General features: G+C 43.0%; 1 protein-coding gene and 1 pseudogene across 1 annotated transcript; one reads left to right on the forward strand and one right to left on the reverse strand.

Moving 5' to 3' along the window:
* Nucleotides 1–780: 780 nt before the first annotated feature.
* On the reverse strand, nt 781–1,961 carry LOC127670632 (sperm motility kinase X-like). Its single transcript, XM_052165097.1, has 2 exons — nt 1,364–1,961; nt 781–1,073 (listed from the first exon to the last, which is right to left on the reverse strand). The coding sequence occupies exons 1-2, from the start codon at nt 1,959–1,961 to the stop codon at nt 781–783; spliced, it is 891 nt and encodes a 296-aa protein (XP_052021057.1).
* Nucleotides 1,962–4,983: 3,022 nt separating this feature from the next.
* On the forward strand, nt 4,984–5,660 carry LOC127671179 (peptidyl-prolyl cis-trans isomerase FKBP3-like; annotated as a pseudogene).
* The last annotated feature ends 9,302 nt before the right edge of the window (nt 5,661–14,962 follow it).

Consider the following 14,962-nt stretch of genomic DNA (forward strand, 5'->3'; position numbering starts at 1 on the left):
GTTCTCTGAAGTCTGGTGTTTCTTCTCAGTATCCTTGGTAACCACTAGCACTCCATGGATGTTTCTTCCAGGGGTTTCTGAGTGCTGTGAAGATTAACTCACTGGGCCACAGCTATCCTGGGACTGCTGCCCAGTGTGGAACTCCCTACATGGGACGGGCAGGAAGAGAATTATTCAGAACTTCTCAGAATCTTCCTTCAGACTTCAGGGGAAAATAACCTTTTGCCTCTAATTTAAGCCTGCACTATAGACAGTTCTTCCCTCTGCCATACAGCCACCTGAAATTCCTGTGTGTCTCTGTCCTCCCTGCTCCTGTCTGTATCCTCAGCAGACTCCTCTCCACTCTCTGGTATCATCCTCCAGGGACCACAGGGCCTCTGATAGCCCTTGAAACAGACAGAAGAAATCTTAGAAACCTGCAGGACTTATGCTTGGCTGTGCTGGCCCTGTGATGGCATGGGACCTCAGGCTGATTCCACCCAAGTGCTCCATTGATCCCTTCACACATTTCCAGCATCCTTACCTAGCATTAGGCCACTATCCTCTGCTGTCTACATGTTGCTCAAGTTTTGAGGAAGGGTGTAGTCTTAGGAGGAGGAAGAACAGGATGGGATTTTTCTCTCTGGCATGATAGACCCAATGTCACCAACACCCTTAATGTGCATGCTGGAATATGTTAAGGGAAGGAGAAACTAGAGAGTGCATCCTTTCCAATCACACCCCACCTACTTGTTTCAGCCTGTGTCTCTGAAGCACTCTTCATTGGCTGCCATGACCTTGTTATTTTTCACTGGGAGGCAGCAACACAAGTTCCTTAAGGCTTTTGGAAATCCTCTTCTTCAGGCCCCTCCAGGCCCGCTTTCTCAGTGGGACTCTGGGCATACCCTGGGACCTCCTTCGGAGCTGCTCCTGATGGACTGTTTCCCTTGAGGATGAGCTAGTGTCTTGTAAGGATTCGATGCCTATATTCTCTTCCTGGTTCTTCTCAATGGGGGAAGGGCTGCTGGTTCTGGACTCCCAGGAGGACATGCTGCTACTTGTGTCTGTAGCACTGGAGCTCTCTTGGACCATATCTTGCGTGTTTTCAAAGGTTGAGGATTGTGTGGATATGAAAAGTGACCATGGGGCTCCTGATGATGAGGTTAGCGTTGTTGTTGTTGCCTTTCATTTTCTTGATGATGATTTTGTGGAATTGATGCTTCTCTCCTCCTCTCTGAATGTACTCTTTCCAACATGAGGCATAAGCCCCTGGAGTGGGGAGGTGTTCTCCAGAAAGCTACTCTCAAGGGAAGATGCTTTATCTTGGAGTGCACTGTCTCTCGGAAGGGAAGGTGGCCAATAACTAAATAGTATAATATTACACCGAGACTCCAGATGTCAGTTGGGAGGCCATCATATTGTTTGTGATCAAACACTTCAGGAGCACAATATTGTGGTGTGCCACAAAATCCTTTGAACTTTTCCCCAGAGGCCAGTCTTTTGCCTAAGCCAAAGTCAGTAAGTTTCACATGCCCCTCCCAATCCAATAGGATGTTCTCGGCCTTGATATCTCGGTGGACAATATTCTGACTGTGGATATAGTTGACGGCCAAAGAGAGTTCTGTAAATATCCTACGTGCCTCTTCCTCGTCCAGATGCCCACACTTGTTGATGTGTTTCAGCAGGGATCCCCGGACTGCATATTCCATCACCAGGTACGTTTTGTGCCTTGTCTCGAATATCTGGAACAACTGTATTATGCGACTATGGTTCAGGGATTTCACAAGATCTATCTCAGAGATGACCAGGAAGTCTATATTTGTGCCCCTTTTCAATATCTTGATGGCTACCATGGTCTGGGTCATAAGGTGGAGAGCCACTTTGACTTCTGCAAAAGACCCTTTATCTAGGGTGCCCAGGATATAGTAATGCTGTGCCAGGGGGTTCCCTTCATGACAACTGGCCTTGAGGTCCCCCGACATCGCACTTCCCTTCTCTTGGTCACCAGGAGCTACAGCAAGCAAAGATGGCAGGGAAAACAGATCAGAATTCCTTCTAAGATAGGTTACTACTAGAGATTCTGAGATTAAGAGACACAGACACTTCCATAGACGAGTCTGCCTCTGCCTAAGGACACGGGGAAACCAGAACAAAGCAAAGACAAACACAGAGGATGGAAAGAAGGAAGAAATCTCAGAGCAGAAAGAGAGCAAGGGTGATGGAAGACAAAATTTTAGCCAGGAGAACAAGGATCCCCATTTCAAAGGAGCAGAACATTGACAAGCTTACCCAAGACGTCCATCATGAAGGACTGAGCTAAAGGCCACACTTGAACATCAAGATAGCTTTACCCAGAAATGCGTGGGATGCAACTTGCCCCAGTAGATACAGTATCTACACGGGATGGGGGCAAAAGTCACACAGCACCTATGAATAAGAATGAAAATTTGTCAGTATTTTTCTGGAATGGATGTTGAGGTCACTCTGTTATACAGAACATCTTAGTCCAACAGAGACAAATACCACAATTTTTTCCTTATATGCAGGATACTGGTGGTTTGAAGTTGAATTAAAGGAAAGGGGAACTCTGAGGGGACTGGAGGATAAGAGGCAGGATGAGCTAGAGAGTAACAGACAGTGACAAAGTCAAAAGAGAAGTTAGGAAAACAAATATGGATGTTGGCCAGGGAGGGACGCTACTCAGTTTTCTTCCCACATTTCATCCCAGCACTCAGGAGACAGGCAAATCTTTGAGTTTGAAGCTACCCTGGTCTACACAGAAAGTTACAGGTTGGCCAAGGCCATACAAAGAAACCCAGTCTCCCAGGAACAATAAAACAAACTGAAGAAGGAAAGAGAAAGGAAGAAAGGAAGGAGAAAGGAGGGGGAAGGAAGGAAAACACATGGAAGCTAATCCAGAAAGCAAAATGAAAATAATTAAACAAACAAGCCAACAACAAGAAGGGAAAGCTGTAAACAAAGCCCCCAAATAATCAAAGTCACATAAACAGAAACCCAAACCTCTGAGTTCACGGAAACAGCAGGAAAGAACTCAGTCTGTGGACGTGTAGCTGATGTTCAATGTCGAAATCCAAACAATCACCGACGTCCAAATCTGATCCAACCACCGAGTCCTTCAGTTCACCACCAAAAAGCTCTCTGCACAGAAGGACACAAAACAGCCCTGACAGTGCACTATATGATCAGCTCTTGGTCATTCCTCACAATGGCTCTCTGTGACATCAGAGCATTAGTGACCAATCAGAGCTGGCACAACCCACAGGGATTTTTCTCACTCCTTAGTACCAAGGGGCTCTGTCTGTTACTGTTCATTTCACTGAGAGCAAGCACTGGACAAGAGACACCTTAAGGGAGGGAGAGCTTTATTTAGATTCATGGCATGAGGGGTTTGGAGGGAATGTTGAGGTTCCCCCACTACTGTTTTAGTCTCATGTCAAAAGGAATGTTTTAGATGGGGTGGGGACAAGAGAATCTCTCTCTCTCTCTCTCTCTCTCTCTCTCTCTCTCTCTCTCTCTCATGTATTTGTGTGTGTGTGTGCACACATTTGAGTGTGTGTTTCCAACCAGATGTACAAAAAAGTACAACAAACTTCACTTCGGAGATTTGGGGGTGAGGAAGCATCCAGGAGAGGGGTTCTCTCCTCCAAGACCAAGCAATCAAAGCTTGTCCTGGATTCTTAGCGGGCACAGATTTCTAAGGGTAGACATTTCCCATAGAAACAGTTGAAGATTGCTGGAATGTCATGTCCTGATCTTCTGGAGCTCAGAGTTTGGTGTTTTTTTTTTTTTCTCAGGAACTGGTGGGGTTTTTTGCTTAGTGATTACTCAGTTTTGTTTTTTGGTGTTTGTATTTATTTGTTTCACCCTGTTTCTTCCACATATGTTCCATTGGCCAGGCTGGGAAGTCCTTTCAGGCCACAGGTTGCTTTGACTTAGATTCTAGGGCTCAGTCATGGAGCTCTTCAGGATGGGTGGAAAGGACACTGCCCCATGCAGCCCCTGTGGTGGCACCTCATGTTGATGGCAGGAAGAGGGTGGAGAGTAAGCACACCGCAGTGGTGGCTCCTGCTGAGGTACCTCACGGTGGTCACAGGCTGAGGTACCTCACGGTGGTCACAGGCTGAGGCAGAAAAGGACGTGCAGTGGACTTGGCAGCTTCACAGCTGTAACCTCACAGGAATGGGGACAGGGAACGATAACAACTCAGGCACTACAATCTGAGCAGAATGTAATAAAGCTTACAACTAACATCAAATAAATCCCTAAGAAATGTACAAACTCCTGGAAATAAAAAAATAAAAAGCATTACTGAATAATTATGTTAATGAAGAAAAAGATTTTCAAAATGTGAAAGCGTAAAATTCCAACATTACATAATCAGTGTCACATACTTAAAGTAGTCCTATGAGGTAAATAGATACCTATAAGTGCTAACATTAATAAAAGAAATCAGCAAAACAAATGTTTTAATTTAATGAAACCTGAAAATTTGAGGAAAAAAAATTCAAACTTGGTTGTTCTGTAAGACTCTGGTGAGCCTTCGCTTAGCGGGATCTCCTGAATGAACAACTCAGAGTCAGGAATCGATGCAAAAAACAAGAGGAATTAGTCTTTCTAACATGTTGGGTCACCCTACACATTGAGAGAGAACGACCAAGTGCAACCCACCCAGCAGGTCTTTATACAGTCCTCAGGGCAGCCGCCATTAGGCACAATGTGATTGGAGGAGGGGGGAAGAGGAGGAAGAGGAGGAGGAAGAGGAGGAGGAAGGGGAGGAGGAAGGGAAGGAGGAAAGGGAGGAGGAAGGGGAGGAGGAAGGAGAGGAGGAAGGGGAGGAGGAGGAGGAAGAGGAGGAGGAAGAGGAAGGGGGAGGAGGAGGAGGAAAGAAAAAAATGAAAAGGAGGAAATTAAGAAAGAAGATACAATACTAAAAAATATTCCACAACACACTTGCAAACAGTGCAGTGGCAGCAGCGGGGGAAGATGGCCGAGGCTGTTCCGCAGGGTGCATGGACCGTGGAGCAGGGAGCAGCTGCCCAAGAAGGAAGGACATCATCAAGTTTCTGCAGGATCCCGGTTCAGATTCGTTTCTCACAGAGCATAAATTACTCGGAAACATAAAAAAATGTAACTAAAACTGCTAATGAGGACAATTTGGTTAGTGCTATAACCATCTTTTTGAAAGTGTCTCAAGATTGCTGAAACCGGTAGTAAAGCATCTGAACAGGTGAGAAACGTGAAGCTTGGTGACGATAAACCCAAAGAATCCAAGTCTGAGTAGACTCTCAAGGGTCCACCAAAATATACAAAATCTATTCTAAAAAAAAAAAAAAAAAAAAAGGAGATAAAAACCAACATTCCTAAAAAGCGAGATGTTGTTCACTGCTGGTAAATGGGGACACTCCCAGATGGAACTGTTTTTGATCCTAATATTCAAACAAGGTCAAAGAAGAAAAATGCCAAGCCTTTTAAGTTTTAAGGTTGGAGTAGGAAAGGTTAACAGAAGATGGGATGGAGCACTCTTGTCTATGAATAAAGAAGAAAAGGCTCGACTGGAGATTGAACCAGAATGGGCCTACAGAAAGAAAGGACAGCCTGATGCCAGAATTCCACCAAACTCCAAGCTCACTTTTGAAGTGGAACTAGTAGATATTGACTGAAACCGGTACTTCAGATCGGACGTCAGCAAGGATAAAAACCTAATGTGGCCAATTGGAGCTTGTTACTATCGTGAGGGAAGAGTCAACAGGAAAATTTAAAGAGTTAAAGTTTATTTACTTGATCTCAACTTTTGAGAAATTTAATTCCCTGTAACTCCCCTTAAGTCTCAGACATATTCCTACAGTCATGTAAAGTATTCAAGAGAGCTGCTTTTACTTTTACCTCATAAACTAAAAGGCTCAATAAAAATGCCATGGATTGTTAAAATAACACCATACTTGCAAACAGAATACAAACATGCATCACAAAGATGTCCCACCATGTTGACTTGAACCACCTGAATATAAGGATAGTTAAATATATGCAAGTCTGTAATGTAATAAGCCACATAAGTGAAGTTAATTATTCAATCTAGATCATCTAGATGCAGAAAATTTATTTGATAAATACGTTATGCCCTCATGATAAAAGTCTTAGGAGAATGTAGAACCACAGGGACAATACTTCAGCCTAGTGAAAAGATATATGTGAGTAACCCTCAGCCGACATTATCTGATATGGATTAAAGATTAAATCAATCAACCCCTCTGAATTCAGTAATGGGACAGAGACACCTGGGGCTCCCAAACATTGTCAATAGCACTTGCTATCTTCACTGTTCTCAAAGTGCAGCTGAGGTAATAAGCAAGGGAAGGAAATTAGAGGCACACAATCAGGAAGGAAGATATCCAGCTATCCCAGTGTACAGTGGACAAGATGCTAGATATTAGAGATCCCAGGAATCTGAACAAAAACCTTCTAGAAATGACAAATTCAGCAATGTGGCAGCATAGAGATTCAATATGCATAAATCAATAGCTTTTCTATACATCAAAAATTAAAAAATGAGAAAGATCATGAGCATACTCCACTCCACCAGACTCAAAGAAAATAAAGTGCCTGGAAATGAACGACGAAGAGGTGATAGGAATCTACAATGGAAGTTTTCAACCTCTGAAGAAAGACATAAAGACAATGTATTATTCCTGGATTGGTAAAGTGAATATTACATCAAATGAATGAGTATTATACCAAAACTTTTTTTTTCCTTTTTTTTAATTCGATATATGTTTTATTTACATTTCAAATGATTTCCCCTTTCCTAGCCCCCCCACTCCCTGAAAGTCCCAAAAGCCCCCGTCTCTCCCCCTGTCCTCCCACCCACCCCTTCCCACTTCCCCGTTCTGGTTTTGCCGAATACTGCTTCACTGAGTCTTTCCAGAACAAGGGGCCACTCCTCCTTTCTTCTTGTACATCATTTGATGTATGGATTATGTTTGGTGCATTCCAGTTTTCTAGGTTAATATCCACTTATTAGTGAGTACATACCATGATTCACCTTTTGAGTCTGGGTTACCTCACTTAGTATGATGTTCTCAAGCTCCATCCATTTGCCTAAGAATTTCATGAATTCATTGTTTCTAATGGCTGAATAGTACTCCATTGTGTAGATATAGCACATTTTTTGCATCCACTCTTCAGTTGAGGGATACCTGGGTTCTTTCCAGCATCTGGCAATTATAAATAGGGCTACTATGAACACAGTAGAGCATATATCCTCATTACATGGTGGGGAATCCTCTGGGTATATGCCCAGGAATGGTATAGCAGGATCTTCTGGAAGTGAGGTGCCCAGTTTTCGGAGGAACCGCCAGACTGATTTCCAGAGTGGTTTTACCAATTTGCAACCCCACCAGCAGTGGAGGAGTGTTCCTCTTTCTCCACACCCTCTCCAACACCTGCTGTCTGAACAGAACACCAATACCGTATGCTCTAAGATCAAGAATTGACAAATTGGACCTCATATAATTACAAATTTTCTGTAAGGCAAAGGACACCATCAAGAGGACAAATCAGCAACCAACCAATTGGGAAAAGATCTTCACCAATCCTACATCAGAAATAGGGCTAATATCCAATATATATAAAGAACTCAAGAAGTTAGACTCCAGAAAACCAAATAACCCTATTAAAAATGGGGTACAGAGTTCAAGAATTCTCACCTGAAGAACTTTGAATGGCGGAGAAGCATCTTAAAAAATGTTCAACTTCATTAGTCATTAGGGAAATGCAAATCAAAACAACCCAGAGATTTCACCTTACAGCAGTCAGAATGGCTAAGATACCAAAACTTTTTATATGTTTGATTCAACCCCCTGAAAATCCTCATCTCATCCTTCGTTTCAATAGAAAAAAGTGAACCTTACGTTCATATGGAACCACAAAAGAACTCAGGGTACCAATAGCATCAGAAGCAAAGAGGAAAATATGGTAGGGAATACCATTCCATGTCTTAAGATGTATTACAGAGCCATAATAATAGGGTCAATTTGGTCCTGACCCATAAAAGATCAAATAAACAAAATCAAGGATGCACACATGACTTCATGTTGTGAGGTAATTGCACTAGCAAACAAAAATGTTTTTTAATATTTTTTGTTTAATATTTCTTTTTACTTATTCACTTTACGTACCATTTACTGCTCTTTTCCTGGCTACTCCATCATATCACCCAACCCTGTTTCCTTTCTGAGCCAGTGGGTGCCACCTCTGGTTACGCATCCACCCTGGCACATCAAGTCTTTGTTATGCTAAGTGCATCCTCTACTACTGAGGCCAGAAAAGGCAGCAAAGAGAGAATATATCCCATATCTAGGCAACAGCTCTTAGGATAGATAGTTCCTGCTCTAGTTGTTCGGGACCTGCATGAAGAGCAAGCTGCATATTTGTTATATATGTATGGGGAGGGGTAGGTCTACACCTGTGTGTTCTTTAGTTGGTGGTTCAGTCCCTGAGAATCCCAAGGATACAGGTTAGTAGATTCTGTCTGTCTTCCTGTGGAATTCCCATTCCCTTAGGGCCCACAATCCTTCCTATTCTTCCATAAGAGTCCCCAAGCTCCATCCAGATTGGCTGTGGCTGTCTGGATCTGTCTGAGTCATCTGCTGGGTGGAGCCTCTCAGAGGACAGAAGACAGTCATGCTAGCCTCCCTTCTGAAAGCATAATAGAGTATTATTAATAGTGTCAGGGATTGGTGCTTGCCCCTGGGATGATTTTCAAATGGGGGCAAGGATTAGTTGGCTGTTCCCTCAGTTTCTGCTCCATTCCTCATGGCTGCATTTTTTTGTAGACAGGATAAATTTTTGGTTGGAATTTTAAGATGGGTTGGTGTACTGGCTGGTTTTGAGTGTCAACATGACACAGGCTGTAGTTATCACTGAGAAAGGAGCTTCAGTTGGGGAAGTGCCTCCATGAGATCCAACTGTGAGGCATTTTCTCAATTAGTGATCAGGGGGGGAGGGCCCCTTGTGGGTGGTACCATCTCTGGGCTGTATTCTAGGGTTCTATAAGAGAGCAGGCTGAGCAAGCCAGGGGAAGCAAGCCAGTAAGAAACATCTCTCCATGGCCTCCGCATCAGTTCCAGTCCTGACTCTTTTAGTGATGAACTGCAACGTGGAAGTGTAAGCTCAATAAACCCTTTCCTCCCAAGCTTTCTTCTTGGTCATGATGTTTGTGCCAGAATAGAAACCCTACTAAGACAGTTGGTGTCCCTATGACTCCCCTGGTCTTCCTACTTCCTTGTTTCAGGACGTGGCCTCTTCAGTTTCTGTATCCCCAATTCTTGGAGTCACAGCTAAAGACATCTCCATTGATTCTGGAGGGTCTTCCTTTTCCCAGGTCTCTGGCTTTTCTTGAAGATGTCACCTATACACCCTCCTATGAGAAGCAGAATTCCATTTATTCTAATGGCTTCTAGACATCCCTTCTGTCCTTCCCCACACCTGATCCTTCCCCATTCCCCTTTCTATCTCCTCTCCCACCCAGTTCCCAGTTTCCTCCCTCTATCTACCTCTTATCACTATTTTATTCCTCCGTCTACATGATGTTCAAGCATCCTTGCTTGTACCATCCTTCATGTGTAGCTTCTTTAGGTTTGTGGAATGTAGCAGGAGTATCCTGTTGCTTATGTCTAATCTACACTTACAAGTGAGTACATACCATGCAAACATGTAAAACATTTTCTTTATCCATTCTTCATTGGAGAGACATCTAGGTTGTTTCCAATTTCTGGCTCCTACATGTACAACTGCTATGAAGAGGATTATCAAGTGTCTCATGGGATGGGGAGCATCTCTTGTGTATATGCCCAGGAGTGGCATACCTGGATCTTGAGGTGGAACTATTCTCAGTTTTCAGAAAAACTGCCAACTTGATTTCCACAGTGCTTGTACAAATCTGCAATCCCAGCAGTAATGGAGGAGAGTTCCCCTTGCTCCACATCCTCACCAGCATGTGCTGCCACTTCAGTTTTTTTATCTTAGCCATCCTTACCCATGTAAGATGGAATCTCAGTTACGCTGAGATTTCCCTGGTGAGTAAGGACTTTGAAAATTTCCTTATGAGCTGCTCAGCCATTTGAGATTGTTATGTTGCAAAATCTCTGTTTAGCTTTGTGGCACATTTATTAACTGGGTTAATTTGGGTTGTTGCTATTTAACTTCTTGAGCAAGACATCTCTGTCAAGGTTGGTGAAGGTCCTTTGACAATCTGTAGGCTACTGTTTTGTCTTGCTGACAGTGTCCTTTGCCTTACAAAAGCTTCGCAGTTTCATGAAGTTCCCTTAATCAATCATTGATCTCAGAACCTGAGGCATTGGTGTTCTGCTTAGGAAGTTTTCTTCTGTCAGAATGAGTCTGTAGCTGTTTTCCAGCCTTTTACTCTGAGGTAGTGTTTGTTTTTGACACTGAGTCTGTTAGGCTATGTCTTTTCTATTGGGGAATTGAGTCCATTGATGTTAAGAGATATTAAGGCATAGTGAATGTTGCTTCCGGCTATTTTTGATGTAATTTTTATATTTGTATGATTATCTTCTTTTGGGTTTGGTGAAGGAAGATTAATTTTTGCTTTTTCTAGTGTGTATTTTCCCTCCTTTTGTTGGTGTTTTCCATTCATTATCCTTTGAAAGGCTGGATTTGTGGAAAGATATTGTGTAAATTTGGTTTTGTCATGAAATACCTTGGTTTCTCCCTCTATGGTAATTGAGGTATTTGCTGTATATAGCAGTCTGGGTTGGCATTTGTGTTCGCTGAGGGTCTCGATGACACCTGCCCAGGATCTTCTGACTTTCATAGTCTCTGGTGAGAAATTCAGAGTAATTCTGATAGGTCAACTTTTATATGTTACTTGACCTTTGCCTGACTGCTTTCAATATTCTTTCTTTGTTTAGTACATTTGGTGTTTTAGTTATTATGTGAGGGGAGGAATTTCTTTTCTGGTAAAAATCTATTTAGAGTTCTGTAGACTTCTTGTATGTTCATGGGCATCTCCTTCTTTAGGTTAGGGACATTTTCTTCTATAATTTTATTGAACACATTTGCTGGCCCTTTTAGTTGGAAATCTTCACTCTCTTTTATACCTATAATCCTTAGGTTTGGTCTTGTCATTTTGTCCTGGATTTCCTGGATGTTTTGGGTCAGGAGCTTTTTGCATTTTGCATTTTCATTGACTGTTGTGTCAATGCTTTCTATGGTATCTTATGAGATTCTCTCTTCTCTCTCTTATATTCTGTTGTTGATGCTTGGATCCGAGACTCCTGACTTCTTTCCTAGGTGTTCTATGTCCTGAGTTGTTTTCCTTTGTGATTTCTTTATTGTTTCTACCTTCATTTTTAGATCCTGTACGGCTTTGTTCAATTCCTTCACCTGTTTTGTTGTGTTTTCCCTTAGTTCTTCAAGGGTTTCTCCCTGTTTACTTGTGTTCTCCTGTGTTTCTTTTAGGGAGTTATTTATGTCATTCTTGAAGGCCTCCATATTCCCTTGATTTCTGTTAGTAACATTCTTATGTTTGCCTTTTGCCCTCTGGTTATCTCTGGTGTTAGTTGGTCCTGCTGTCACTGGCACTGTGATTGTACCTCCTGTGTGCCTGCAAGCCTATCTCAGCACCCCTGGGTGACCAGCTTTCCCCTGGCACAGATTGCTGTGGGGCTTCCCAGATCCTGGGTGCAAGTTGGGTCCTGGCAGACCAAGTCCCAAGTGACCTTACACTGGGGTGTTCTCTGTGTTCCTGGCTGCAACAGCCTGCTCAGTCACAGGAGAGAAAATGTTGGTCTTACCTTTAATTTCGGGACTCAATGCAGAGCAGATATCCCCTAGCAGATTAGGTACACTGATGGCTGTGGTGGCACTGCCCAGCTCCTGGGTGCAGGTGGGACCCTGGGAGGGCCGTGTCCCAAGTCCTCTTCTACTCAGGTGATCTCTGTGTACTTGTCTGCACCTCTACAGAGTCACAGGAGCAAAAATAGTGGCGCCTCATCTCTAAAGGCGGGGCTCCCTCTAACCACCTCCCTGCAGGGTAGATGACCCCTGGCAAGGTAGGTGCCCAGCTGTCTGTGGTGCTGCCAAGCTCCTGGGTGTAGGTGGAGCCCTGGTGGGGTGTGTCCCAAGCGCTCTTATACTCAGGTGATCCCCGGGTACCTGTCTACACCTCTACACAGTCACAAGAGCAAAGATTCAAAACAGTTCTTAACAATAACAGAATGGCTGGGGAATCACCATCCCTGACTTCGAGCTTTACTACAGAGCAATAGTGATAAAAGCTGCATGGTGTTGGTACAGAGACAGACATGCTGATGAATGGAATAGAATTGAAGACCCAGAAATAAAACCACACACTTATGGACACTTGATCTTTAACAAAGAAGCTGAAAATATACAATGGAAAAAAGAAAGCATCTTCAATAAACAGTGTTGGTCTAATTGGCTGTCTGTATGTAGAAAAATGAAAATAGATCCATATTTGTTACCTTGTGCAAAGCTCAAGTCCAAGTGCATCAAAAACCTCAACATAAAACCAGATACACTAAATATAATAGACAAGAAAGTGGGAAAGAGCCTTGAACCCACTGACATGGGGAAAACTTATTAAACAGAAGTCCAAGTGCTCATTCTCTACCATCAAGAATTGACAAATGGGATCTCATGAAACTGGAAAGCTTCTGTAAGGCAAAGGAAATAATCAATATGACAAATTGGCAACCTACAGAATGGGAAAATATCCTCACTAACACCACATCCAATAGAGGGCTAATATCCAAATTTATTAAGATCTCAAGAAGCTAACACACACACACACAAAAACCCAAACCAAAAATGTATAGAACTAAACCAAGATTTCATAACTGAGGAATCGAATGGCTATGAAGCACCTACAAAATGTTCAGAGTCCTTCCTGATCAGGGAAATGCAAATCAAAATGACCCTGAGATTCCACCTTACACCAACCAGAATGGCTAAGATCAAAACCTCAGGTGAAAACACTTGTTGGAGGGGATGTGGAAAAAGAGGAATACTCCTCCATTGCTTGTGGGATTGCAAGCAGGTACAACCACTCTGGAAATCAATCTGGAGTTTCCTCAGAAAACTGGAAATAGATATTTCTGAAGACCCAGCTATACCACACTTGGAAATATACTCAAAAGATGCCCTACCATGCCACAGGGGTACGTGTTCCACTGTGTTCATAGCAGCCTTATTTGTGATATCCAGAAGCTGGAAACAACCTAGATATCCCAGGACAGAAGAATGGATTCTGGAAATGTGGTTCATTTACACAATGGAATACTACTCAGCTGTTAATAACAAGGATATCCTGAGCTTTGCAGGCAAATGGATAGATTTAGAAAATATCATCCTGAGTGAAGTAGCTCAGACCAGACCCCAAAGGAAATGTATGGTATATACTCAGTAATAAGTTAAAAAAAAAAAAAAAACGAACCAAACAAACAAAAGACAGAATACCTGAGATAGTCCATAGAACTCAAAAAGGTCAACAAGCTGAAGTGCCAAGTGAGGACGCCTCAGTTTCACTTGCAAGAGAGAAGACAGTAATCACATGTGAGGAGGAAGGGAGGGACCTGGGAAGAAAAGTAGACATGGCAGGGAAGAAGAGGGAGAGGGGAGAGAGGGGAACCTGATCTGACATTTGTGGAGGGAAAACGATTGAAGCCCTGAGAGCCAGCAAAAAGAATGGAAATAGTCAACCTTAGAAGATAGGCTGGGGGGACCCTCCAGGATGCCCCAGAGACCTGGGAGTTGAGATACTCACAGGACTAAAAGGAAGGGACCCTAGATAAAATGCCTGACAGTAGAGAGAGGGAACTTATAGAGCCTATCTCCAGCAGGAAGACAGGACTTCAAATGAGTGAGAGGGGTACCATCCCACAGTCATAACTCTGACCCATAATTGTTCCTGTCTGAAAGAATACGGGAATGGAACTTGAGAGGAGCCTGAGGAAAAGAAGGCCCAGCAACAGATTCAAAGTGGGATCCAGTGCAAGGGAAGGTCCCAAGCACTATTACTGATGCTATAGAGCGCTCACAAAAAGGGACCTAGCATGACAACACTCTGGGAGACCCAAAAAGCATCTGAAAGAGTCAGATGCAGATGATTGGACCCAACCAATGAGCAGAAACAGCTGACCCCTGCTGTTGAATTAGGGAAGGCTGAATGAAGCAGAGGGCAACCTTGTAGGAGGTCCAGCAGTCTCAATTAATCTGGACCCCCGGATTGTCTCAAACACTGGACCACCAAACAGACAGCATATTCCAGCTGATATGAGACCCCTAGTACACATAAAATAAAGGACTGTCAGGTCTGTGTTCAGTCAGAGGTGATACACCTAACTCTCAAGAGACTGGAGGACCCAGGAAGTTTGGAGGTCAGGTGGGGTGGGGTTTAGCGATATCCACGTGGAAACAGGGGGAGGGGAAGTGGTATGGCATGTGGAACAGGTGCAGGGTAGACAGGGGTTGGCAGGGTAGAGAATAAAATATGGAGTGTACAAAAATAATTAATTTCAAAAATTATATTAAAAAAGAATAATAGGAAAAGAAGAGAGTGAAGATTCCCAACTCCAAGGACCAGAATAATGTCTTAAGCAAAATCATAGAAGAAAATTTCCCCAACCTGAAGCGAGAGATGGCCATAAATGTACAAAAAGTCAAATAGATTGGACCAGAAAAGAAAAATCCTCTATTCACATAATAATCAACATACTAAATATATATAACAAAGAAAATATTAAAAGTTGTAAGAGAAAAAGGCCAAGTAACGTAAAATTGCAGACCTCTATAATTACACCAGGCTTCTCAAAAGTCTATGAAAGCCAAAAGAGCCTGGATAGAGATTATGCAGACCTTAATAGAACAAAAAACATCAACTGAGGCTTCAGTCGACTTGAAAACTCTCAATCATCATAGACGA

The sequence above is a fragment of the Apodemus sylvaticus genome, chromosome 20 (genome assembly GCF_947179515.1).
Source record: "Apodemus sylvaticus chromosome 20, mApoSyl1.1, whole genome shotgun sequence".
Taxonomy (NCBI): domain Eukaryota; kingdom Metazoa; phylum Chordata; class Mammalia; order Rodentia; family Muridae; genus Apodemus; species Apodemus sylvaticus.